Source organism: Corapipo altera, unplaced genomic scaffold (assembly GCF_003945725.1).
Source record: "Corapipo altera isolate COAL_440 unplaced genomic scaffold, ASM394572v1 0, whole genome shotgun sequence".
In the NCBI taxonomy this organism is placed as follows: Eukaryota; Metazoa; Chordata; class Aves; order Passeriformes; family Pipridae; genus Corapipo; species Corapipo altera.
The window spans coordinates 26,195,324-26,222,638 of NW_020884872.1; the positions used below are offsets into that span (position 1 = coordinate 26,195,324).

A 27,315-nucleotide genomic window follows, 5' to 3' on the forward strand; every position below is an offset into this window, starting at 1 on the left:
TTTGAGCCAGTATATTAACTTAGACAAAAGGCAGGGAACAATGCTAGTTTTGGAATACTTTCAAAGCTTACTCCATTGAGAAAGCTTGCAGGCAGTGTAGCCAGTAGAACTGTGCATGGTTCCAACACATATTAAGCTCATAGTTCAGAGTAATACCACAAGACAGGTTTTGAAAGAACAGCTACTGCTCTGTAACTTTTCTTGTCCAGAGACAGTAATACGCACAGATGCTTCTGAGCTTTCACCAGATCTTGCACGTGTCATGAATTCAAGAAATCTCAGTACTCTGGCTTGTACAGCTTGATTCAAGTCATCAAAGTTGACTGTAAACTCAGTGAACTCCAAGACAACTGCAAATTCTATGAACTCAAAGACCACTGCAAGCTTGATGAACTCAGAGGTGATTGAAATCTGCAAACTCACTCCCAACTAGAGAGATGGAACAGAAGTCCAGTGTGTAAGCAAGATTAAAAAAAAAAAAAAAAAAGAAAAATGCTTTTACTGAAGCCTGAAACTAAATTTTGGGGGGTTTACAGCTTTAAATTATGTAATAAATGCTAATGTGATGTTATTTCATGAGCTTACCCTGACAAGTTTTTTTCACGTCATCATACTTGTAGCCTGCGTCACAAAGACATTCATATGAGCTTACTAAATTTTTACAATGAGCTTCTCCACAGATGTCTGCTGATGCTGCGCATTCATCTATGTCTGCAAAACAAGTAATTGAACAACATGGTTTGAGAGGAGTACAACCACTATTCATACACTGGAGTAGGCTTAGGGTCAAGAAATTTTGGAAACTGAAAAACCAGTATCTTTAAGATACCTTTAGGGGTAGCTAGCTATGAGAAGTGACTTCAGGCTTTCAAAACCAGTTGGTCTTTCTTTCTTAAAGCCATTAACCACTACTGGAAAAAAACAATACAAAGTGAGCAAGGAGAAAAACTGTAAAACAAACCAACTCCCAGAAAACCAAAAAGCCACACTCCCTTCACTCAGGGGGGCTGAAACTGCAGGTTAAAAAACCAACAGACAGGAACTGAGGAACAGCAGCATGAATGTTACCAAAACACTGAAGGGAGATGCAGCCTGCGGCACATCACAGATTTCTGTTCTCTGTCCTCAGACAGGCAAACAATAATTTTTCACTCATTTAGTAAGTTAAGATCTATACCTGCTGATCCATAGTGGCAAAGGGGAATTGAAGCAGCTCATTTTGTCACAGAGAACAAGTAATGTCTGAGAGATGTTCTGGGGTTTCACCATGAAGGTACGATAAGAACTAGAGGTCCATAAAAACACACAAGTGTTTTCCTAAGATGTTAACTAATACCCAGTAAAATCCTAGTGTTGACAAAACATTTGCAGTATACTGAGAGTTTAATATTTATGTTTGCTTTCTAGTATGTGTTAAAACTACAATTATACATTACACTTGTTGATTTCCCATGTATGAGTGAGCTGGTTGAGGGTCTATCTAGTACCCTATGTAGCCTAGTCTACAAATTAAGACAAAAGGTAACTTTTGTGTGCATGCACATGATAACAGGAATAAACATGAAAGAAAGCCAAAATGCAATGATAAATCTGAACTAGCAATAACCACACCTGACAGCAACCTCAGCAACTGCAGGGTCACACACTGAAGCTAAAGAATGCTTTTATACTACTGCTCACAATGCCCTAAGTGACAGTATCAGGGTATGAAACAAATATACATAAGTATGAAAACAAACGTATATGTGAGCACCCTCACCATTCACCCGTCCCTGCCAACTGGCACCAGAGGACAATTCAGAAGTGAAGTTGGCTCTTCTAAGTGGGTACTCCCATTAGGAAGGGATACTATGTAATCTATACAGTCATCTTTAGAGTGGAAGTGACATGGAAATAAAATCTTGCTCTTTGCTGGTATTTTTGCTGGTAGCATTAATAGGCTGTTCAGGTCAGGTATGCAAGTTGTTTAGAAATATGTTGTCACATCCATCTGTAAGAGGTATATACACAAACTTACCCATTTTTTATGAGATACACATAACTTTAACAATCACTGTAATCATTAATGAGTCTTTGTCTCAGCATGTAGTTTTCTTAACACTTCTGAAATCTCAGTTGCTTAAGTTTTGGTTATGTAAATTCATTTAAAAGTTTCAATCAGATATTTCAGATCCTCACTTTCTGTTCCCAGCTGCTATATCTGCCAACCTTCACTAGGGCCTTTCTACATGTATTAATATTCAGTCGCAGTGAATTTAGCCATCTGTATCTGTTTGAATTCATTAGCTGCTGCACATATCCAAATTTAGAAAAATAAAATAAGAAACACACAAAAGAAAAACAAATGGCTCATATACTACAGCACTGTGAGACTGGAAAGAATCATAACAATGCATTTGGCCAGCACTTCCTCCTCTCAATGTCAGGATATGAGGACTGATCGGTTAAACCAATTTAGCACAATCTAAGCCACAAATCCTCTGCGAATCACGCCTGTGTTAGGATACTGACAGCATCATGGTCCACTGCTGACAAGCCCAGGCGTGTAGGCTGGCTGGAGCACCCAGCACAATGCCAGTGGAGCACAGCCAACAGGAGCTACCAGCAAGTTTCTGCTGGGCTAGGGAGCAGACCAGGACTGCTCAGGGCAACCCAGCTCTCCAAAATGCAGACACAAGTCACCAAGCATCCCCTGAACCAAAGTGAGAGTCCCACCAAAACTTACCTTCACATATTTTGCTGTCTTTAAGAGTGTAACCACTGTCGCATGAGCAACGGTAGCTGCCTAGCTTGTTGAGACAGACCTGGCTACAGCCACCATTCTGCGTTCTGCATTCATCAATATCTACATCAAAATAAAGTGTTAGTCAGCTTTTCATCTCTGTGAATAATCTGGAGGGTGAGAGTAGGATAGGCACTGGGAAGCAGAAAGATCAAACAAGAAACAGTATTACAACTGCAACGCAATGACTACAAAAAGCACAAAGATTTCATTCAAACACTTCAAGCACATTAGCTCGCTTGTTTAATAAAACAAAACAAAACAAAAAAAGGCAGTGTAACTGAGCATCTCCTTCACAGCTCCGAGAATGCCTATCTTTAGTCACTGTGGAGGTGAAGAAGTTCGTTTGTAGAAGCAAACTAATTATAATGCATTTTATATCATAACCAAGTTTTAAAATCATACTATGACCAGTAAGTTCCGGATGAAAGCTTTAAATAAAATAAGAAACTATATCTTTACTATAGTGATCTGTTACACCAGGGTTCACTCATGAAAACACAAAAAGTTTTAAGTTCTCAGCTACTGAGCACTGTGTGCCTCACTGAAGTTGGTAGAAAAAGCCAGTAAAATCCTAGAGCCTTGATTTCACCCTTGATCTGCCCTACCTGCTCATTATGTCCTGCTTATCTATGGGACTCTAGAGTCAGCTGATGAGTAGAACATCACATGTCATGGAATTTTATAGGAAAATAAGGGAATATGCTTCAGACTGGTTATTGTCTGAGCTCTCAAAGCTGACTGGATACTGACTGGTCTGTTTTCTGAATTGCTTAAATGTGCTCCTTGTGAGTGACCCTACAATCTCACCACAATATTTACATGAGAAGGAAAGGTTTTGGATCTCTTGCTATCTTGGCTGCCACAATTCTGGACTGGCTGAATGTGACTTCTGGCCATTCCTTACCTGACAGGAAGCCTTGCAGGCAGAAGGGGAAAAAAAAGAAACCAGAAAATAGGAGGGAAGATAATTTGTAGAGAAAGCCCTGTGGGTACCTGGCACTCCTTGCACAAACAGATTCTGTCTGAATATTTTCTTTGGAGGTGATGGAAATATACCCTGGGATATGTGGGATTAAGTGGACGTGGAATAAGGTCCTACTAGCATGGAGGCTTTAACAGACTAATTTCATCAGTTTGTGTATCATCAGACTCAGACTCCAACTTGCTGACTGAAAGTCATTGTTCCCACAGCAGGGATGCTAGAGGGCAGGTGGGCCAGCTTCTCTGGCTCTGCAGTCTGTGATCTGTTACACCAGGGTTCACAGCAGCATTTGCTGCAGTTCTGCTTGAAAAGCCACTACAACTCTATTTCTGCTGCCCCTTTCAGAGGGGTGGGACAGAAAGTCAGAGCCTAACTTCTTAGATTACCTTGCCAAGACCAAGCTAAGCTCCATTAAAGTCATATAAAAATGTTGATGTGAAAAAATTACCTGAGTCAAAGAAGGGTAAAAACACGAGCGGTGTGTAATCCAGGTTCAGTTCTGTGACTTGAATTGTGCAGCACAGTATCAATGACCATTTGAGAATACAGCAAAACCCAAAACATCTTTGTTACAAGTATAAAAGATAATGAAACCTGATTACCTTTTTCACATGTTTTTCCCTGCCAGCCACGCTTGCATTCACAATAGAAGTCCCCCTTGAGATCCTCACATTTGACAGTCCCCTCTTTGTGACAAGGATCAGGAGAACACTGGTTTGGCAAATCTGATTTACATAAGGAATAAAAAAGCCAGAACAGAACAATACATTGAAATCACTGACAAGCAGGAGTTTCACTCTCATTAGAAGTTGGGAAGCTTAAATAGTAATGGGGAATCACTCAGAAATACTCACAGCTGGCAAAACTGAAAGCTAATTCTTAATGCTCACATGCCAAACAAGGTGTGCCAGAAATTTTGCAGAGCACATGCAGTGGAATTCATTTCACTGCAAAACGGAGTGAGCTACCACTGCCCTTATCTGAAGGGCACATCCTGAAAGAAACAACTCAAAGTAGCTCATTTTTAAGAAAGTTAATTCTACTCTCCCTAGTTTTGGAGAAAACAAAAAGCAGTATCAACAAATAACTCAAGAAGGGATAGGTACTCTTTTCAAGTACTTTTGGTAGTTCAACTGAGGATCTTACCAGAGCCGATAGATTTGCAGCTAGCAAATGTTTATATCTGAATTTTTTGTCAGAGCCTTTCTATTATGCAGAATGAGAATAAAAAAGGAATACCTGTGAGTTAACAGCAAAGGAATAGAAAACCACTAATCCAGTTTACAGAGAGCACAATGATCCTATGGGGATTTTTAAGCCAGGTTTCAATACCTGGCAATGAGTTTTCTCATTAGAAAGCAGCAAAAGAGTAGTCACCACTCTTTGGGGAGGATTGGAGGAAAAAATCTCAAACTATTATCTAACTACTCAACGAATGGAAATCACCCGTCTAAATTCACCTGCCCACCTATCTGCAAAACACACAGGGACAGCGCTTCACAGAGGTAACTAAAGGAAGGATGAAAGAATACCCTTGTTCCCACAAAAAAAAAGAGTTGGTCGCTATCATTTAGTAGTAACCTCTTAACAGTAGTGTTCTAGATCAGTGATCTTCAAAAACATATATGTGTTAACTGTTTCCACAACTTTAACCAGAATGAACAGTGCAGAAGCTCATTCTGTAGATTGCAAAGGTCACCTAGTTCAAGGGCCTTTCTTTTTACACATCTCCTCCCAGCAGTAGGAATTGCCCAGTGGGTACACAACAAGCGAGCAGCAGCAGCGGCAACCCGTTTCCATACACTGGTTCTGCTGAGACCAACATCCAGTTCAGACTCTTGATGATATTCTGAAACATGACCTGTGAACTGATGGGCATATAGGGTGGCAGGGGGGCTTTTAGGAGAGAAACTAGTCATAGATTAGCAGCCCCATCAGACTTCTCAAATTGAGAGAATTAAAGACTAAATTAACTCCTACTTTTGTCAGGATTATACTGCTTCTACATGTCTCTTCTTAACTTCCACTGTGTGACCCTGTAAGTCATCTTCATGACAGGCTGCTTTGAAAGAACTTTTGACATTTCTGTGAGGGCAGGCAGAAGCAGCTCCCTTTGATGTCACATGAACAGCATTTTTGTTTGCACTGACTGCCTCAGATTTGAATCTTAGTAATCTTGCAGGATGGTTAAGGTTGGCAGGCATCTCTGGAGGTCACTTGTCCAACCTCCAGAGGGCCCTGCTCAAGGAGGGCCACCTACAGCCAGTTTCCCAGGATCACGTCCAGAAGGCTTTTGATTATCTCCAAGGATGGAGACTCCACAACCTCCCTGGGCAACTTGTGTCAGTTCTGGGTCACTCTCACAGTGAAAAAGTATTTCCTGATGTTCAGGCAAAACCATCTGTGTTTCAGTTTGCTCAACAGTCTTTTGCACTTTTGGTTTGCCTTTTTAGACAGCCACTAAGAGTTATGCTATTTAGGTATAAAAATATGGCATGGGTATATGCTCAAATGTTGGACAGCATTTGTTTCATAGTTATCAAGAAAAAAACGGCCAGCTTCTTGGGCTGCACTGCACGCTGACTGAAGTTAGATGCCCACAGTGCTGCAGTTTATTCAGATTACCATAGAGTACTAATTTCTGATTTCTTTCCATCTATCTCATGGGTACTCTTTTCAAGTACTTTTGATAGTTCAAATGAGAATCTTACCAGAGCTGATACAATACTATAAAAGTTTTCACTGCTCCTTTCTCTGTAGGTATTTAATTGATCTTTGGACATAAGAACCGTCTAGAGCAAGTTCAAAAACTACAACAAACATTACCTGTCCACTACGCATATATTTATAAAGGATCCACTGTTCTTCTGTAGAGGACTGACAATGCCAGAAACCAGGAGAAGATTGGCAATATCTGTCATTAAACATAGTAGGCTGAATCAAGCAGAACAAAATAATCAAAGAAAGGAGGTCTATAGAAGGCCATAAATGATCACAAATCTCCATAACTGAAGGAATTTGCATTTCCAGTTATGATTTCATCTACCTCTATCAAAATGCAGCTAAAACACAGTGGTTCCATCCACTCTCATTTCAGGTTCTCCTCTGTAACCTGCACAGCTTCAACCTCTAGCTAGGGTCATGCCATTCAGAAGACAGGCATTTATCCTGAGCCTCAGTAAGGTGTCCCTTGTGGGCAAGGGAGGAGAGAGCCAGAAGACTGATAGGGAAAGGAGTGTGACATGGTCGAAGAAATGCCCATTTTCAGTACTTCACCTTCATGCTCAGAAGCTAGTGCCTGGGAAAACTATACTGGAAAAGCATGAATACACAATCCCAAAAGCCTCACCAAAACAACTATCCTCTCACTATAAACAAGGCCTAATTTTCTTTATTCCTCTCCACTCCAGATGTGCAGAGTCAGAGCAAAGCCACAGCCAAAGTAGAGGCCAGGCCATACAAAAGAAAACACAGCTACAATTCTCAACATCCACCTGCCAGAACATCTTCTGATGAATCACTGCCCAGCTGACACTCTACTGGAGGTGGAGGAGCCGGGGAAGGAAAGGTCACGTTTAGGCAGCAATGAGCTATGACAGAGCAGGTCTGACCAGGATATTTCTTTTCCTAGACAGACCAGAATGTGTGCACAGTAAACAGAATGGTTTAGGTACAGTAAGCCAAGTCTTTTTTTTTTTTTTTAAAGCTGTACAAACCAAGCCTCCCAGATACGGCAGTGTTTTCAAAATCTCTTGATAAGCAAAACAAATCAATAGGGTTATGCATGACTTATCTATTGTACCCACAGGTTTCTGATTCTTTCCCTCAAACTGGATTTTTATACGTCTTGCAGAGCCAGATGGTTATAACACTGCTCAGCAGAATAGTAAGCTATTGCAACCCATGGTAAATGCCAGGAACAACCAAGGATGTTTTTATCACATCAACACAGTGCTGATAGTTTGCAGCCTCTTATCATGAGAGGCTGAGAACACAAGACACAGTCTTACGCTCCTCTGATGGCTTCACAGCAGTATAATTCTACCAATTTCAAAAAAGGTGCTCCTGATTTAAGCAATCACAAAAGAAAATGGTGCTTTTGTTTCCATTCATTTACACAATGGATTTAGTAAAGCTGTTCAAAGTAATGATGAGCATGACATTTTCATGTGCTTTGAGCTATGTCTGATAGCACATAGGTAGCTCATAAGTGGACACAGAGAATAGAACCACCAGTTCCATTTTTGAAGTCTTGTATGGAAACAAGACTTTACTTATGTCTGCTGACTTCCACTTCCAGTTCATTACTACATGCTGTGAATTTATTTTTTGATATTCACAAAATGGTGCATAGTAAAACTTCCTAAGGGAAATGTTAGGTTGTGAAGATTATGACAGTCACTACTGAAAAGCAGGCACGTGACATAAAAAAAATCTCATTTTGTTTTTTAAGGCCACATGAAGCCTCATTTCCAAAAAATCCTGCACAATTTTCCAAAGTCTTGCAGAACCAAATCCTTAATTCCTAGCTGACATGCAGGATCTTTTTTAGAAAAATATCCAGATCTGCAGACCAAAGTACAGGTGTCTGTGTGTAAAGTAAACATCTATCTGCAAAGCAATTGTAAACACTCACTGCAGTCGCTAGAGATAGTAAATAAACGGTCCATACATGGATTCAGGTCTCCCCAGAGCTGGCACGATTTGGTTGATAGAATCCCTCTAGAACCAGAGGAGATTAACGTTCCACTGACTGTGATGGGAATATTGCTCATGTAGAACACTGCTAGAAACACCTGCATCTAACTCTGAATCTAGAGCTGAATCCTATCTGTAAACCTGATCTAAAGAGCTTACGAAACTAGGAATCCTAACATATCCTGCTAAGCTGTCTAATCACTGTCACAGTTAAAATTTCTACCTTATTCCTAGTATAAACTAGTGTAGTTAATCACTCTCCAGCCCTTAGGCTGTGCAATGTCTTTGTACACCAGGTTAAAAGAGCCTTCCACTAAAAGAGCCTTGTTTTGAGGGGAGAAGGCTGTTAAGAAACAAAATTTAAAAGCATCTTGCAGGCACAAAACCACAGAGCCACAGTCTTTTAGCAACATCTGTGAAAAATTAAGAGGCACACTGGAACTGGCTAAGCACAAAGCCTGTCATTCTTCCAAGTGCGTTTCAGGTTCCTTTCTGTTACTTCTCCTGTGAATCGACAATGGCTAGCCAAAACTCAGCCATTTTAAAATCTTTTAATGTTTTAATGGGGGAAAATATTATCATTTTCTTTCCAAACCACTGCATATGAAATGGCAGTGAGCCCTAAAAACAATTATTCAGTTTTTATTTTTTCAGATTTTTTCATCGCCAACCTTTAGACTTGCATTTCTAAACCACCGTTTAGCTGTTTGGAACAAGTACTCCCAGTTGATACAACCATTTTCATCAAAAACTCCTGCCTCTGCCATGCCACACACACAAGTAAAAGTAAGCATTCAGCCTCATACCCCACTTTGAACTAGCTGGCACGCTGCAGCTGACACAGGTACCACAAGTCCAAGAATTCCCAGTTCAGAGCACTCTTAACAACCATAAGTGATAGTGCTAACATCTGTAAGTGATATGAGGGCAATTCTTCACATACCACTTACCAACCTTGGAATTCACTCTTAAAAAAGGTTGCTGTAATGCAGTTCATAAATGTGAAAGGTCAACTAAATCCTGATCCTGCTTTGGTAGCACTGGTACCAACGCATGACTAATCAAACTTGATCACAATAAAAGACTGAAACACAGGGGTAAAAAGAAAATAAATATACATATATGTGATTTTTCTCCCCATTTGTTCTGCTCCCAGGACGTATTTAGAACACTTATGCAGTTTTATACCTTTAGCACTGCTAAGCTTCAAGAGGCAACTAGAAATGTATTAGAAGAATTCCCTTCACCTGCTACAAAGTTATCAGTTTGACTTCCAAATTAATTTGAGTTTTTAAAGTTTGCAATATTTAAAGCACAGTCACACGACATGTGAAACTCATCTCCTTAATGTAAAGAAGGCTGTCATGAGCCTGAGTTCGACTTTAAGCTTTTCTTAATGTTCCTTAATAGAGTGAGCCAAAGTTAGCATTCAAGGGAATAGAAAATGAAAGGCCAAGCATAGTGTACAGCCTTACGTACATCCTACTTCTTGTCCCTCTTGCTTCTCAGTTTATTCAGACTTTGGAAAACTGGCGGGAAAGAAACTTGCATCATAAAATACCAAAGTACTAAAACATGACAGCAAGATGGCATTAGGTTATAAATGGAAAAGATTTTGTTGGTGGTATGGAGTCTCGAGCCTAGAGAATAGGAAGACCAGTACTAAAATACTATCAGAAATGGAGATGGTTGAGCTAGTACCACACCTTCAGACAGAATGAGAGAACATTTAACTACAATATACAAACCAAAAATGCTTACTATGAACGCATGTAAGGAAATCTGGACTTCTTGTATACGGCGACCCATATTTCTGAATACAAGCTGAAGAACAGAAAATAAAATCGTTATTTTTATAATGACAGGACAGCGCTTCAAAGCATGTAAAATGATACTCGGACTGCAAGGATTTGGAAGGTGGATGCAAAATCTATGCAATATTATAATCTCCCAGATGCCTTAAAGTTCTTAAGTTCATTTATTTCTTTTTTAGCTTTGATGTACAGAAGTTATAAACCATTTGAAGAGGATGATCACTTAACCAGATGCTACTACGATTCTAAAGCTGTGATAGTAGCTACTCAAATTTGACCAACTAAATTTCTTAAAATACCTAAAAAGCACAAAGATTTTTTTTCACACCATGACTATGATATAGCAAATAAAATAAGTCAGTAGTTCAATAAGTAAAGGTACCTTTTTTTTAAATACAGAGATTAGTTAATAACTAAGTTAATTAAAATGGGAAAAAGGTAGAAAACTACAAATTACTTAACAACACTGCAAGCCACAGATAAATATGCAACATCAAGATTTTAACATGCAGAAAACATAGAGAACACCTATGTATGTGAATGTACACGTAAATAAAAAAACACACCTCAAAGTACTACAAGGAACATATACTCTACAGTTAGCAATGCATGTTTATTGCAATCAGATTTCCATCACGTTTCTTAGCAGAGGCTTCAGCTGTAACAAGCTCCAGTGTTAGGCATCACATACCAGCACTGCCACAAAGTAAAAGTAAAAGCTGCAACTCACCCAAGTATTTCGGGTAAAAATATTCCTGTAGAAAGGGGAAAAAAAAGGCAAAAATTTATTGAATAACATTTGCTTCTATTGTCATACTATTTAAGAGCTGCTGTCAGTTTGGTGCTCTTGCATGACAGTTGTTTAACAAGTTCCAAATATCAACATCCCAATTTCTTTTTATTCAGAACCAGAAACACCACAATATCATACATATATTTTGTCATTTGAAAAGGAAAGAAACATTAGCTCCAGTCTCAAGGTATTTTTTGATGGCAGCTGACCTGGTCAGTGGCAGTGACTGAGCATGAAGCCACTTACCCACCAAGAGGTAAAGGTGCTAATGATGACATGAGATAGGGGCAAAACCCTAGAGGGAAAATATAGGATCATTTAGTCACCCAGTATGTCCTCCGAGGCACTTGATGCAGAACATGGCCAGCACACTAACACCACAGTCACCCAAAATGAAAGGGTACCATTTGCTCTTCCAACAAGCACCCTACAACTCCCACTACAACACCACCCACTGCCATACCACCCACTCCATCGTGGAGAGAGTCTGCTCAAAGAAGGGAATAGTGACAATTTGCAACTGAGGGGAAAATTGACATTCGTTAATCTAAAACCAGACTGCAAAGGGCATTCCCACTGCCTTCGTGGTACATGGTCGTGTGTTACTGTTCCCTGCTTTGCATCAACAAAGTGCAGCCATACAGAGAGAGCAGCCATTTGCTGATGGGGTTTGGATCCACCCCTGCATGTCAGACAGCTATTGAGCCTGGTGAGGCCTTGCCACCCACAATTACTTGCACCAACACAGAGAAACAGCAGGAAAATACAATTATGATGCACAGAAGGATGGGAAATTGGCTGAAGTTGATCATTGTACCACATTTTTAAAAAAAGTACAAAAATTCATGGCTAGGAAAAAGCATTTCTTTCCACCTTTATAGTGGTTTTCATAATGTATAAGTCACCAGTTCAAGCACTGTTAAAATTGTGACTGGGGCATGCAATGAGGAAAAAACTTACGGATTGCACTGGTGCTTAATTTTTTTGGTTAAAATAGACCACTTTTCAGCTAATTGTGAAAGCATTTGAACAATATAATTCTCTTTCATACACCATGAGCAATTTTCATATAACACTATCTTCGGTGGGATTGGGACAGTAAATACCCTGCATTCTACAAAATTAAATTGGTCTATACAATGTGCAAGGTAAGAAACTATTTTATCTTCTCCTCTAATTACAGATGTTTGGATAGGCTCGTGTATTCTTACAGGCATGTATAAACAACAGAGATAGGCACATGCCATGATTTAGTTTGATCTGGACTGTCCAGTGCAATCAACTGCATTGCTGTCATTAACAGAAAAATCAATTGCTTCTGACAAATATGCCCCAGCAACTGAAATGCACCATGTAAATATTCAGCCTAAATTATCAGAGCACCAACAAAGAAGTAGAGTAGCAGCTTATACTTATGTTCCTTTTCAATTCTGACATGAGCGTAATAGGCTTGGCATCTTTTGGGGTTGAGCTTTGAACTGTCTCTTTGGGTTAACATAGTGTTGAGCTCAGAACTCACTACAGTCCCTGTTCCCTATTTTTTTTGTTTGTTTTAAGGTTTAGTTTTGGAAAGGACAAGTCAAAAAAGTGCAGTCAAAATAAAAATAAATCCAAGCACTCTAAGTATTCAGGTGAGTGTCCAGTTGTACTTATTAACCACAAGCTGAACTTTAGCCAGCACTTGAGGAGAAAAAGCTAGTGGCATGTAATAAAATATTCAAAACGTTTCTTTCATTAGTTCTCCTTTTCCAACATACTTCACAAGAATGTGCAGATGTGTTTAACCACCAACAGGATAATCCAGACTCTGGCAAGAACAACTGTTTGGGCACTCACAGAACAATAAATAGGAGCTTTCATATTCATGGCCATCAGCCTAATTGCTCCAAGTCAGTGGTGGCAAAGGCATAAAACTTCATTTTCTCCTTGACCTCTGATGAATGAGTTGAGTGCTAGAAAAGTGGTATGGAGTTTACTTTTGTACAAATAACCCTGTAAATGCAAACTGACTGTATATTGATTCAATGCCAGCTGAACAGCAGACAAGTGAAACTCCAAGACATGGTACCATGACAAGCTTCATTTCACAAGGTACATAACCAGGGTAAGTGATTCAAACAGGGGGCTATTAATAGAAATTTAACCCTTCTTTCCCCATCTTCTGCATTTACTTATACAAAAGCACTTCCTTGATCAGTAGCACTTCACCAGGTTTACAGGACCTGCTGATACTACCATTCTAAAATAAAGCAATGTGATGACAGGTTCTAACATTACTCATTCTATATGATTAACTTTTCATATTTCTCTATAATCAATTTTTCTTACAACAGGCTTTTGAAAATACAATGACAACATATTTCCATTCAGCCAAAAGATTAATCAAGAATGAAGGACAAATGATCTCACACCTTGAGAAAAGGAACTTGCTCAAACTGAAAGTAACAGTCCCTTTTCAAAAAATATCAAGGAGAAGTTTTCTTAGTTAAAAATTCAAGCTGTGCCTAACTCCACAATGCCTTTTCAGTCTTCTGTGCTGTACTAAGCCTTAATGACTCCCAGATGTCAGGGAAGATAAAGATCCTACACAGGGTCAAGTCTATGCTAAAAGCATGAAACTTATCTTCTCCCCACCAGAAGTGTTCAATTGTATTTTCATGATCCAACAAAAATGCCAAGAGAAATGCTTTGAGGCTTGCTAAGAAAGAGTTGGCAAAGATTCTCTATTAGTATTCTGCTGATTTATCAGCTATCCACCTTCAATTTCAGGCTTACCAAATATATCACCATCCAGAAAGCACACATAATTCATATGATCAAAACACAAGAAGTTATTTAACTGTTACTGCTGGGGTGGCAAAAATCACGACAGAATTATGTGTTAAATTTTCAGCTTGGACTCTGGTATAAAAAGTCAACGTTTAAATGTTGTCAGCCCTTCCCCTTTGGATTTGCTTTCCTAATTACAGCTGAAAATAAAAGCAGGAGAAATGGACTTTTAAAATAAAAAGCTATAAACAAATACATGTTGGACATAAACATCCTGTGGATAGGCTGCTGTACAGACACTGACATCACCAAGCTCTTCAACCCATCTGTCCAGTAGCAATGTCCCACTGCAGGCAAGAGGAAGACAATACCTTGCAGAAGCACCAATCTCCATGAGAGACCAACAGTCACAAATATAGTTTCAACAACTCCAACCTCTGGGAACCCTCCTGCCAAAAAAACCTTAATGTATTTGCACCCCTCTTCCTTGTGACCCAACTTACCTTCTGTCTGACTGGTTCCATGTATCAACCAGTAGGGCTGGGATGCCAGAAGCTACAATAGTCAAGGGCCTGGTAGCAGGACACCAACAGCCCGTGGTGTCCCAGGAACACGAACAGTCCTTTTGTAAACTACATCTTTTATCTGCTGTAACTACAGCTCAAATGTAGTATGAGCTACACACCAGAGCTGTCACCCAACCATGAGTTCCATGTCATGTGCCATCCAAAGTGCAGCTCAGCAGAGATCTCAGGTAAAGAGGGAGAAATAGGAGAGACTGAAGTGCCTAACATCTGCAAGTCTCCACCTTTTCAGCGAGGTGGAAAGCACAGCATGAGGCCAGTCTCTCCAGGCAGGTCCTGGCTTGCTTACTTCAACTCAGCTGGAGACCTTTCCCTTGCTGTGCAGGAGACAGTTATAACAGTAAAGCTTTAAGCTCTACAGTCTCCACCCCTTTCATACGAACACATGCAGGAGCAAGTCTTATGATGCACTAAACACAATTATTAGCTTCCATGGCAATATTGCAAAACCTAAGAATGCATGCTTTTATTTCAAGAGTGACATCAAGCATTTTTCAAGGGGTTAAGATGTTCCTCTCCCACCTACAGCCAGAGCTTACTACTACTCTGATACAAGAGCCACTGCAACACTTAGCCTGGATATCTAAAATGGAAAGAGAGCATAATTTTAAAAGTGTCCCCAAAAAAACCAAACTAACCCAAGCAAACAACCCCCAAAAACTCCAGGTTGTTAATTTTTTTATTTGTGCGTTTTTTCCTTTCAAATGTTAAGAACAGTTTCTCTTGGGCCATCCCCACAACACCCTGCATTGAAACAACTGAGGAGAACAGCAACGTGAAGGAAAGAATTCATAGCACAGCTGTGGTGTTGAAGGGGCAGAATTACCTATGTCAGCTTTCTTGCCAGAGGAAACCAATATTGCGACTGGGGTCACCATCTATTTTCAACTCTATGGCCAAACTCTCCCTTGGTGGTAAAATCCAAAAGTGAGTGAAATTATACAGGGTTTGCATTAGCCCTGCTGCATTTTTAGAGAAGATGGAAAAACACCAAATCAGAACAAGCGTTAACATGAGTCACTGTATAAAAATAACCCTTCTGAAAACATAACAATGACCCTGTCAACACCAGGAAAATGTTCTCACTGTTGCTTTAAAGTAATTGGCAACTCTGGAGACCTCAGACAAAAGGGCCTGCCTACTGCTTCTGTTTGTTTTGCTTGAGTACTAGGTCAGGTAAGACTAATCAGCAGAGAATCTAACCCAAATCATGTTTGAGCTCTGGAGGCCACAGGTAGAAGACACAGTTTACAGGAGGACTGCTCATGTTCCTGGGCATCTGGCTCTTGGTGGTCTTGCTTGGGCAAGTGGGGTGGACCAGAAGGCCTCCAGAGGTGCCTGTCAACCTCAAACATCCTGTGATCCAGTGACTGCAGCACACTAACACTGGAGCATCACACTGACTTGTGTTAGCAACAGTGATTTCTAAAAACTACTTTTTTAGTTACCTAGTTACATCTTAGAGAGTAGCAACAACTCCCACTTTATGCCCTTTTCTCATTTCCATATAATGACTCTCCCTTTTCCTCTTTCCTTCATGACTGAATGTTTGTCTTGGGCATGGCCAGACCTCATTTATAAATGTACTTCATGTTTCCACACTGTGGGCCTGTTTAGAAAGATACTCTTTGCAAAGAAATGACTGCTACCAATCACAACAGGCTGTACCTTAGTGTTTGGCAGTTTTTCAACTGTTACAACCTGAGAATGCAAATCTCATTAATGCTCGAGAGTTCTCTCCATTTTTTAAAACTCAGCCCTACACTTCTGATACATAGCAAATCTCATGCTGCGTGATTGGGCCCTTCCTCCCATATAATGGAATTAAGCAGTTTCGCAATTCAGAATTTTAAATATGTAGAATCTATAGTTAAAGAAGTCATGATCAAATGAATGCCACATTGCTTGCACAAGCTTTCCTTCTCACGAGGAACCCATCACTCAGCCAGGTTAGTTTGCTTCCTATTTTGCTTTGGGGCGATCTGTATTCTCCATGCAAAGAGCAAACAGAACTTCTCTCCACAATTTGCCATGTGAGACTTTAGAGTGCAAGCAAGTCACGTTACAATCCAAAAGCAACCTCCAAGTCTCATCTCCTACCACCCAAGTTACAGCTGCTTCAAACAGATTTTAGATTTTGTGCCCATTTGCCAAGTAGCCACTTCACACTGTCCAGCTATTCTGGTGCACAAAGACTGTGACTGCCCCTTCCACCGAGTTGCTGAACTTCTCAAACAAGACACTTTCAAGACCACAATCTCTAGCATCACCCCTTCCATAGAGACTAGGTATCTCTGCAGAATCCTCAAGTTTGGAAATAAAGCCCATCTACTGTCACAGCTTCCCTTGCCCTTTTCTGAGAAGCAAGACCATCTCCCAATAGCTTCCTGAGGCGCCACTTCAGCAAAAGGTGTTCCTCTGCAATAAGGAAAAACTCACTGATGACTAAAATGCACAGTTATGGGGGCGGTAAAAAGTAATGAAAGGAAAGAAAAGAAGAAAAAAAAGTTACTGTATGTCACAGATACATTAGATTTTGTGAAGATGCAGGGGGCACTGAAAGATAATTTCTACAGATGGCCCGAGGCAGGGTTTGATTAGACAGTAATAGTGTGAAATGGATGCAACTGCTGCCAAGTACTCCAACAAAAATCATTTGTAGAGTGATTCCAATAAGTTAGTTGCATATGCTTTTAAATTATTCTGACTGCAATACAATCACAAATGCCTTGAGGTTTCCTCCATTGCTTTAGGACCGAAAGGCTACTTTCCCTCCAGCTGTAATAATGTGCAATTTCAAAAGATCTCAATCTGATGATAGATCTTCACTCAAGGTTGCTTGTTTGAATCCTTACTTCTTGCAATAGTTACACTATTAGTGTATGTGTAGTACATGTGGTTAAAGTAACACTTGCTCAGAAACTTCAGTCAAATTGAGGAAACCAGCATCTGACAAAACACCTAGCATAAGTAAAAGGCTGTCTCCCTTCAACATCATCACTGTGTCATCACTCTGCAATTATTTCAGCTGTATTTAAAACAGAACAGGTCTTATACCCCATCAGATACGATTTAAATATCTAAGATCTCTCTTATAGGTTCTGTGACATTTTATCCACTGAAGTTTTTCCCCTTCTTGTAATCTAATGATTTGTTTCTTAGGATTTTGCTTATGTGCAGAGGTTGCAACTCATACTAATGGCATTCAGCCACTTTAGGCACTGCTGGATTTGGCCTCAGAAGGGACAGGCAAGCAAGGAATAGGGAAGTGACATCTGAGATGACACCAGGCCCCTGTGACACAATCTGATCTCATACTTCCCTGTTCATTAATAAGTAAGTAATTGTTGCTTTTCTGTTCTTGTCCTAAATATTTTCTGGAATTGAACTAGGACTCCCTGTTCAAAGAATCAACCAAATATGGTAGCTCCCCCAGATGCATGTGATTCTGTACAGTGCAAGCATGACCCATTCTCCTTTTACCTCTTCCTTCACCCTTCTGTCCTGGCAGATGTGCAGAGTGAAGACAACAACAGTTGCTCCCCTTCCTGGGTATCCTCTTTATTTTCCATCTTTGCTCTTTCTCTGGGTCCCACTGCTGATGCTCAGAGGAACAGGGATAAAACCTAAAACCATCAATTAGGACATTTCCCCACAGATGTGCATGTGTGGAGAGCTTACAGAACACCAAGTCATAACAAAACTGTGATGAAAGCAGAGATACAGAAGGGAGACCTGCTGAAAAACTTCATCCAGATTCCCCAAGCCTTGGTTGTTCATTCTTTTTTTTGGCAGCCTGAGTTGTGACAACAGTTTCTGCTTCTCAGCTGGCACCTGGCCTTCCCATCCTAACCTCAGGCTGTCCTTTCCACTCTGTCAGGTGAAGCTGCATGGTGAACTGGACTGGGGAACTGATCCAGCTGCAAAATGATAATTTTTCTCTGCAGACTACTTTTTTTTAGTCAGTTACTTAAATTGGTCCATGCAGTTGCCCAAATTGCTGTGCAGGAAGGGTGAAGAGGATAGACATTTGCTTACCTCTACTAGATCAGCTGAGCTTCCCAGTGTGAGACCAAAGCCTGAAAGGTAATGTGAGGGGAGAAGTAAACCTTGCTGTTCCTTATCAGTTTCTGTGATGGTGGTTCCATCCTTGTTCTTCATACTTAATGGAAAGTGACTGATTGTAATTCATTAAGCTCAATCAAAGTTTGGAGCACACATGAACCACAAGTGCCAGTTTATACAGATTCAATGTTTCTCTCACCTGATTCTTATGCAGCTGCACTAACAAACTGTATTAATTCCCAGTAGGCTACTCCTTTTGTTTTTCATTTAAAAAGAAAATGAGAGCTCATGGCCACAAAACTGTTTTCTTCATTTTTAATTGGCTTTTTCCCCTCTCACATATTTATTGAAACCTATTGTATCCCTCTAAAAAAACTGACTTACCCTAACTTTATCTTTTGCGATGCAGCGTGTCACTATTTCCATGTCTACTCTGAGTTTCTGGGCTACACTGACATGAGTGGCAATAGATAAAGATCAGATAAGCAGAAGTCCAGTAGAGCTGATGGAGCTGTGTCTGCTTCCACCAACAGCAAACTTTGCTCACCCTTCTCAGTAACTTTTGATAAAGCAGCATTTAGCCAATAAATGTATAACCTGCTTTTTAAGACAGGCAGGAGTATTTTTGTCATCGTCCTGCTACTGCACAGCACCACCACAAACAAATGCTGTGTCTGTTCCATAGAGTAGATAGATGCATCCTGGTTCACAGTCCCAATCTTTTTGCCTTCCTGATCAGTTAGACTCACTGGATTTTGGTACAAAGCTCCCCTGTCCTTTATAAGAAACTACAAGGAGAAGGAAGAAAGGGAAGGGAGAACACCTGGTGGGACACCCAGATCTCATCCCAGCAGAGCTGGAATGTCAGTGTGGCATATACCTGGCACTCAAATTTTTCTACTTCCTTCTTCTCTCCTTTAAGCCATTCCTGGATAGAAGTCTAAATCTCCCCATATTTTTTTTCTCAAAATCTACTAGGCAGGTACCACTGTGCCTGGTAATCCATTCTTCCATGTACTGAGTCCAAGCAGATTAAAACATCAGTACAGAGTTTTCCAGTAACTCTTTCCCTCTCTCTGCAACAACAAGAAAAGATAAAGAAATTTATACCAGCTATAAATCTATTCCATTCTCCATGCTCTGCCACAATGCCAAAACAAATCAGTATATTGAGAAGAACAGTCACAGCAAATAAACCCAGATTTTTGCCTGGATCTAGACAGGAATATTCTATACAGGGATGATGACATCTGTATCTAAAAATTATATCAGTATTTTTCATGTCTAGACTACACAACATGCACTAAATTACTCAAAGAAATATTACACTGCTTTACTCTCCCAATAACTCCTCTCCTCTCCTCCCCCTACATGCCTTCATACTTTTCTGATTGGTATTTACAAATGTGTATCTACCTTGCTATTCTTAGAAATAATACCTAAATATTGCCTGACAGGCACCCTTCCTAAAAGATCAGAGTAAAGTTTGGATGACCTTAGTCCATGCATGCAGCTCATCTGTGTTATCATGACCATGTCACGCCATGGAATACATAAAGAAACAAAACCAAGTAAGCTAGCAATATCGTGAAAGCCAACCAAACGGACCATTATCACACCCTATACATTGCTTCATCTGCATTTCAGCTTCTCAATAAAATCCACCCTAGCAGAAAGAATGCTGACATTGTTGGATGTTTTGTTAGGATCAGTAATTTTCAAGACAGGATTGCAGAAAGCCTGATCTGGTGTCACTGCTGCACTTGCTGTGAGAGGGACAGTGGACTAGATACCTCTTCAGTCCCAAGTTACCCTGTGATTCTCTGCCAGTGTTTTGTGTATCTGACAAACTGTAGGTTTTAATAGCATTTTGGATGCAAGTCCCTCAAAAAACAGGAGAACGTTTCAAGTGCCTATGAATCAGATGTCCGTTCTGCACACACATGAAAACCAGCTGGCTTTCCCCAATAATCTACTGAGGACCAAATTCATAAACAGTAAACACAGGTGGCCAGGCTGACCTACATCAGCGTTTCCGGTGTGACTCACACCTTTTAATGTATTCAGCATGACAATTTCTATGGTGAGCTGCAGGAAGACCAGTAATTCTTCGGCAGTAACAACAGCTAGCAAGATGTGCAGGGACAGATGCTGTATGGATAAACTATGGTACCAAATGATAAGAGCCTGCATTCAAACACCTTCCCTGTGCTAAGCCTTTCAAAACAGAGAAACTCCTTCCACAAGGACACTTTTTTGCTGTATTTTTTCTTTAGTGAAATCCAATGTTTCCAAGACCATCAGAAGATACACTGCCTTCTGCCCTTTGTTTTACGTGCTTGGATGACCAGATTTTTGGAATAGGTCAACCAAATTCCAGAGTAGTTTATCAGTCACTTAACAAGCTGTAATACCTTGACTGCATACCAAGGTCAAATATTTCTGCAGTACTGCTTTTTATAAGGCCTCATCAACACGCTAAGTAAGATAACATTGTTATCTCTGTATCCAAGATATTTTGCAACTTCGTCCCATCTATCACACCTAGCATATCTTTTTAATAGATCAGGTTTAGAAACAGTCCTCATACCTCCCATGAACATGTTTTTCATCCTTCTTTTTTCCTCAGTATATTATCTTTTAATTTTTCTGTTGGGCACCTCTAGCATAAATGAAATTATAAAACAGGAACCATCCCAGAATTCTCCAGTAATATTTAAGGATGTTGCAATCACCTTCATGAAAAAAGTAGGCTGTAAGACTCATTAACCCAGGCGCATACTTGTTTTTACCATGTATAGTCATACAAATGGCACAGACTGAGTTTTGTTCTGCCGCTCAAAAAAAAAAAAACAGTCTAAAAATATTTCAATTGATCTTCCTTCCTCCAGTCTGAGAGAGCTGATATTTATATTTTCCGTAACATAAAAGACAAAAGCTGCACTGGCCTGCAAATGAATGGCTATTTAGACCCACCTAATACACTATTCTTAGCAGTTGATGTAAGTAACTCCACATGTGGCAACACCCACATTTAGGTTTCAGTGAATGTGCATCTTCTGCTGACTAGGCCTGCAGATGTTGCTTTGGAAAACTGATCACTGAAACAATGGAAGGCACAGAAAAAGGGTGCTCTGATATAGATATGTGACATTTCATTTCTATTTACTGGTCTGTCCAGGAAATAGGTATCTTTCTGTATAATGTTATTTTTGGCTAGATATTATAATTGACTGTATCGAGACATAGTTTTACCTGGGAAGCATCATGCAACCTACGCTACGGCCTTGCTTCATCTTACCTCAACTTCTGGGGCTGTTTGATTGAATCAGTTAATGAAATTTTCTATCATATCTTTAGGTCATAGGTCTTGAAGTTAGGCCTTGAAATTCTCTTCACACAACCACAGGATAGTTCAGAATGGTAAGGTTTACGAGGAAGACTCACACATTTCATTAGCATCTAATGGAGAGGAAAAGGGAAGAGGGACAACACTTTCGGTCTCACATCACAAGCATTTCTTGAGGTTGAACAGAGAAGCTATTAACAAATCTCAAAGTAACCTTCAGTTGTCAAGGCTGCAAGATCATTTCTCCCATGAGACAGCACACAGGCAAATGCCTACACTGATGCTCATCTGGTGCTTTAAAGCATAAAACCTGGGAGATGCACCAGAATAGATGAGCAACGCACTGATGTGTTCCCCATGGCTTGCCTGCTATGAGGCTAAGCCACAGCACTTAGCACAGGGTAAAAAGGGCTGTTGCTGTTTCTTCCTGCTACAACCTAGGCAGTTAATCCCTGTGACCAGGTTCAGCAGGCAGATGCAAAAATTTCAGCCTTCCTAACTACAGAGAATCATCTTCTGTCAACAGCAACCTGTATAGTTCCCTGGTCAATAAAATCTCATTTTACCAGCATAGATCAGCTGCAGCCTGACAATATGCTGAACCACGATTGCAGTTACTGTGATTCTTCAAAATGCCTGGTGTTGTTTGCAGCAATTTTTGTCTTTCCTGAGTCAAGTCTGTCTCAGCTAGCTTCCTTCTTCTGTCAGTCAGCAGGACTGGACGTACAACACATCAGTGAAATGACAGCACAATAACTCCCTATTGTTTAAGAAAAACTTCCATTGTGTATTAATACTCTGACCATCCAATCCACAGATACTGCTGGAGAAGCAGTCACCTATGCCTTACAAAGCACAGAAGGTTTCCCATGCAGAGTTGTAACAGCCCACATACATGACCTCTGCCACCCTGCATTAGAAAACTGCTACTGAACAGCAGCTGCTCCCTTCATGTCACACACTGATTGCAAAATGGATAGGAAAGGCCATAAATCCTCCTGATACGTGGTGGTACACTTGCTTCTCAATCAAATTGAAGCAAAGTTACGGCAAGGACATACTGCACATAACAAGCAACTTCACAGCACTTGGGAGGTCTGTGTCTCAGAAAAGGCAGGATCTTATGTCACTGAAGACATAAGAGTCCTGGTCTAGAAGGACATGTCAAATAAGCAAGGGGGCACAGACACTAGAAGTCCATCTAGCCTTTCTTCAGTGGTTTTAAGAACTGAGTGAAACCAAGTAGCAACAACAAAGGAAATGCACCAAAAAAATCAAAATCATTTGCAATGACAGAAAGTTGGCATTGTCCTACAAAACATGTTTAAGGGGCATGACTGTATCTTAAAGAATTTACATTATACATGAAAATGTTTTAAACCAAAATGATTTCACTATTGTCATTACAGCAGGAGAACTGTATAATTTTTTTGATTTACACAATAATTACCAAATATTGTTAAAAACATATCTATACAGCATACCACTCTCTAAACTGATCTAACAAGGCATCGCCTTCAGCTCCTTTCTTGGCTAGAAGCCAGTTAGTAAAACCAGTGACCTTACATGGCCTTTGTTCCAGAATGCTACAAAATCACACTTATAGTTTTCCATGCATGCACTGTTATGCGGTGAATATTTATACTGACCTTAAAGTTGTATTACTCAACATGAATATGGAAACAGTTGTGCCAGCCATACTCACCACATTACAGTTATCCACTGTAGCACACTTTTTGCAGAACAAAGCAAACGCTGCTGTATGCAGATGTGACTACACATACATATAAGAGGTGTAACATTAAACACTGCCTGGGCAAGTGCTCCACATTAATCTCTAAAATAAAGATTGTCAAAAATCCATCATAATGTTTTTGCTATACTTACTACTGCCTTGTGACAACAAGCTACTGCGCTGTATATCCAGTGCTGAGACTGCTAATGAAGCACACATGTCAAGACTTGTCTGACTGAAGCATAAAACATGTCCTCAGCTGAGATCCTCCCTTGCCTGTGGTTTGTGCATCTGTGTACATACACACACACACACACACACACACACACACACACACACACACACACGCTATCTCTCTCTCTGTCCTATCTTCTCCCTAGAGCATCATACCATTTAACAGGAACATGCTGTGCAGTATGAAGCTTTAGACTGAACACCAAGAAAATCCACTTCTCACTGCTAAATCAATTCCAGATAATCTTTGCAATGAGAAGATCCTATCCAAAACAGTGTTGAGAGGAGGTGTAAAGTGACTGGAAAAATAAGCCAAGCTTAGTAAAGCATCCACATGCTGCTCAAAGTGAGAAGACTGAAGTGAAAGTCAGCCTTGATAAGACTGGAAAAGACAGCTCTGTGTGCAGTGTGCATTCTGTAACCCTGTGAATCCACACTTGTTAGTGCAGCAATACCACATTCCCATACACGTGCTCTCCTGCTGTTGTAATGACAGATCCTGAACCTCCTGATTCCAAGATATTGACCAAGCCGAATATGGCCCCAACAGATTTACAAGTGGTTAGACATACTTCTTCTGAGGAACCCCTGTTGTGACATATGCCACATCATTAAGGGTATTTTAAATACAGCTGGGATGGGAAGCTGAAGTAAAGAGGAGCGATGGTAACGTGTCCAGACAGGGAAGCTGTATCATTGTGTCGCTCTGGTCTTGCTTCATGGATTTATACCATGGTAAACAGGTGCCAGGCCAGGCCGCTCACCCAAACCACGCTCACCAAGGCACTCCTAACTGGACAGCCCTGACTGCCCTTGTGCAGGCTGAGTACTACTGTGTCTTCCTAATTGCTTTCCATTCACCTAATGGTCCTGAGTCCTCCTCCTCCCCACGGCTTGCCCAGCTGTGCCGGCAGCTGGCACTCAGCCGCGGACGGATAGAGGGTGGGCGGGAGCGCAGAGCCGGACAACCCACCAAAATCTCCGCGGCGGCTCTGCGCGCTTACCGTCTCCGGGTCGTTCTCAAACACCTCCCGGGCCTCCTCCTTGCTGCAGTGCTCCTCCACGCACTCCCTCTCCAGGTGCCCTTGCTTGGTCTCCTCGAAGATCTGGTAGGCTCGCCGCTGCCTCTGCCGCAGGAACTGGGCAGCCTCCGGGGCGCGCAGCAGCACGGCTGGGCAGCCGAGCGCCGGGGCGGCGCGGGGGAGGCGAGGAGGAGGACGACGAGGAGGAGGAGAGGAGCAGGAGGAAGGAGCAACGGTGAACATCTGAGCCCGCCTGGCCGCCCCGAACCCGCCGATCTCCCACCGCGCACACCAAACCGCCAAGCCGGAGGGCACCGACCCTCCTTCCGCGGCACACCGAGCCCCCTCCCTGCCCGGCGCTTCCCCCGTGGGTCGCCGCGGCCTCGGCGCGGCCCCTCACCCGCATCTCCCGCTGCACCCGCCGCCAGCCGCCGTCCCTACCGCAGCCGCGAATCTGCGCATCCCCCCGCACCCCACCCCTGCCCCAGCTGCACACCCGCGCTCGCACACACACACACAGGGCGGCGGGGGATGCTCGGCGGCGTGTGCGGGGGGGACGGGCCCCCCGCGGTACTCACTCTGCGAGGAGTCCGCCGCCAGCAGGACGAGCAGCAGGACGGCCCCGAGGGGCGCCGCGGGATGCGGCATGATGCGGCGCGGCGGCTGCGGCCGGGCCGGGCCGGGCCGGGCTGGGCTGGAGGAGCGGAGCGGCGGGAGGGGCGCGGGGCGGGCGGCGGCGCGGGCGGGGAGCGCGCTGCTACTGCGGGAGCGCGGCGGCGGGAGCCCAGCGGGGGAGCCGCGGAGCCGCTCGCCCGCCCGCCCTGCCCAATCGCTCGCCAAGGCACCGCCGAGCCGCCGCACACGGACACACCTCGCGGCGGAGCGGCCGCCCGGCCCGGCACCGCGTACCTGCCCGGGAACGGCAGTCACGGGGAGTCGGGCTGATGGGCAGCCGGCAGGACCCGGGCAGCGGGCGGGGAGGCTGCGCCTTCACTTCCAGGCACATCTCTTTAATAGCTCCGGGGCTTATCACTAGGGAGGGAGAAGCTGGCACTAAACCCAACCCAGTCTTGCTGTAAATTGGAAACTTGGCTTTTCCCCACACACCAAAGCAGGTTTTCTTCAGGAATACATTTTCAGTTTATTTCAGTATTTTAGGATAGCCTTCTCAGGAAAGAGATGAATGTGGTTTATACCAATATGTTGCAAGCCATCCTTTACTGTCCCTCGTCCATCCGTACTTACACAGAACATGTCCAATGTGGGAAACCCTGCTAGCGGTACCTCAGAGCTGTAAGGTCAGAGCTCAGAGCTGCACTTAGGTTGCCTAATTGCCATTGTTTTAAAGTCACCCCTTTTATCTGTACTGCCCTGCAGAAGGGTCAGTGTGACAGATGACTCGAGGAACACCAAATCTACGTATTCTTCAAGAAAACTTCACTGGTATAAGCTGTTTGAAAAGAAGAACTTGACTAGTTTAATTCTATTTTAGCTAAACCTAATACAGACTTTGTGTGCCCAGAATAAGTTACTACAAATATAATACATGTAACCAATGTATTTATATCACATGTAGTTGAAGTAACATACATGAAAACATAAGAGCCAGCCTACTCGTTCAAAGCAACCATCCCTAGGCTGGTATGTTCTGTCTTGACAATGGCCAGTAGTAGACATATAGCTAAGAGGTGTAAGAACATATAAACCACCATGGTTTCTTTCTGTTTTCATCTCCAAAAGTACAGAGGAAGAGCTCTCAGGTAAAAACTGTGTCCACTGCAACACTAATAGCCACAAATGTATCTCTTGTCTCTGAATTTGTCAAATAGCTTTTTTGATCTGTTGGTACTCCTGGTTTTCAGGAGTGTCTGGAAGGTTCCAAATGTGCACAAAGGCTAGACAGGAACTTTTTTTCACCAGTTTTAAGTCAAGTGCTTAATAATTTTACAGGGTACTTGAATTTTTGTCATCTAGCAAACAGTGAATGATCATGCCCTATTTGTTTTCACCATACTATTTTATAGACCTCTCTCATATGATTTCAGAACCATCCTTTTTCCTGAGCTATGGAGCTTTGTTCTATTATTTGTTCCCCAAGCTTTCTGAGCTGGCACTGCTCAAAGAAGCAGTCCCACCAGTCCCCATTGCTTTTTCCTGTCCTTTGGCTACAACCTCTTCTTGTGACGGCAAACCCGATCAGAGTAACCCAACAAAAATTACTGATGTTATTTCAGATCAGTTCCCCCCCCCCCAAGTTGCTGCACAGCTGCACAAACACCAAAAGAAAGAGGTTTTCAGGGGTGATAGCAAGTAGCTGCAGGCAAAGGAGCATGGGCCTAATTTCAACAGCAAAGCTGGCCAAAATGGCTTATGAAGCTACAGCTGCAGGCATAGGTTTCCTAGGACTGGCTGCCACTTTCCTCCATACATTGTGTGTCCCCCTGCCCACATCCAGAGATGTGGCTATGCTGTTTTAGCTCAGTCA

General features: G+C 41.9%; 1 protein-coding gene across 1 annotated transcript in view; it reads right to left on the bottom strand.

Moving 5' to 3' along the window:
* Window positions 1-25,509, bottom strand: part of GAS6 (growth arrest specific 6) — a 38,760-nt gene extending 13,251 nt beyond the window's left edge. Inside the window, exons 1-7 of the mRNA XM_027640512.1 lie at window positions 25,409-25,509; window positions 24,813-24,979; window positions 11,010-11,034; window positions 10,227-10,289; window positions 4,370-4,492; window positions 2,726-2,845; window positions 586-711 (exon numbers count right to left, since the gene is read on the bottom strand). Coding sequence (XP_027496313.1) covers window positions 586-711; window positions 2,726-2,845; window positions 4,370-4,492; window positions 10,227-10,289; window positions 11,010-11,034; window positions 24,813-24,979; window positions 25,409-25,478 — 694 coding nt within the window. The 5' untranslated portion in view covers window positions 25,479-25,509. The remainder of the gene's footprint in view (window positions 1-585; window positions 712-2,725; window positions 2,846-4,369; window positions 4,493-10,226; window positions 10,290-11,009; window positions 11,035-24,812; window positions 24,980-25,408) is intronic.
* Window positions 25,510-27,315: the final 1,806 nt, after the last annotated feature.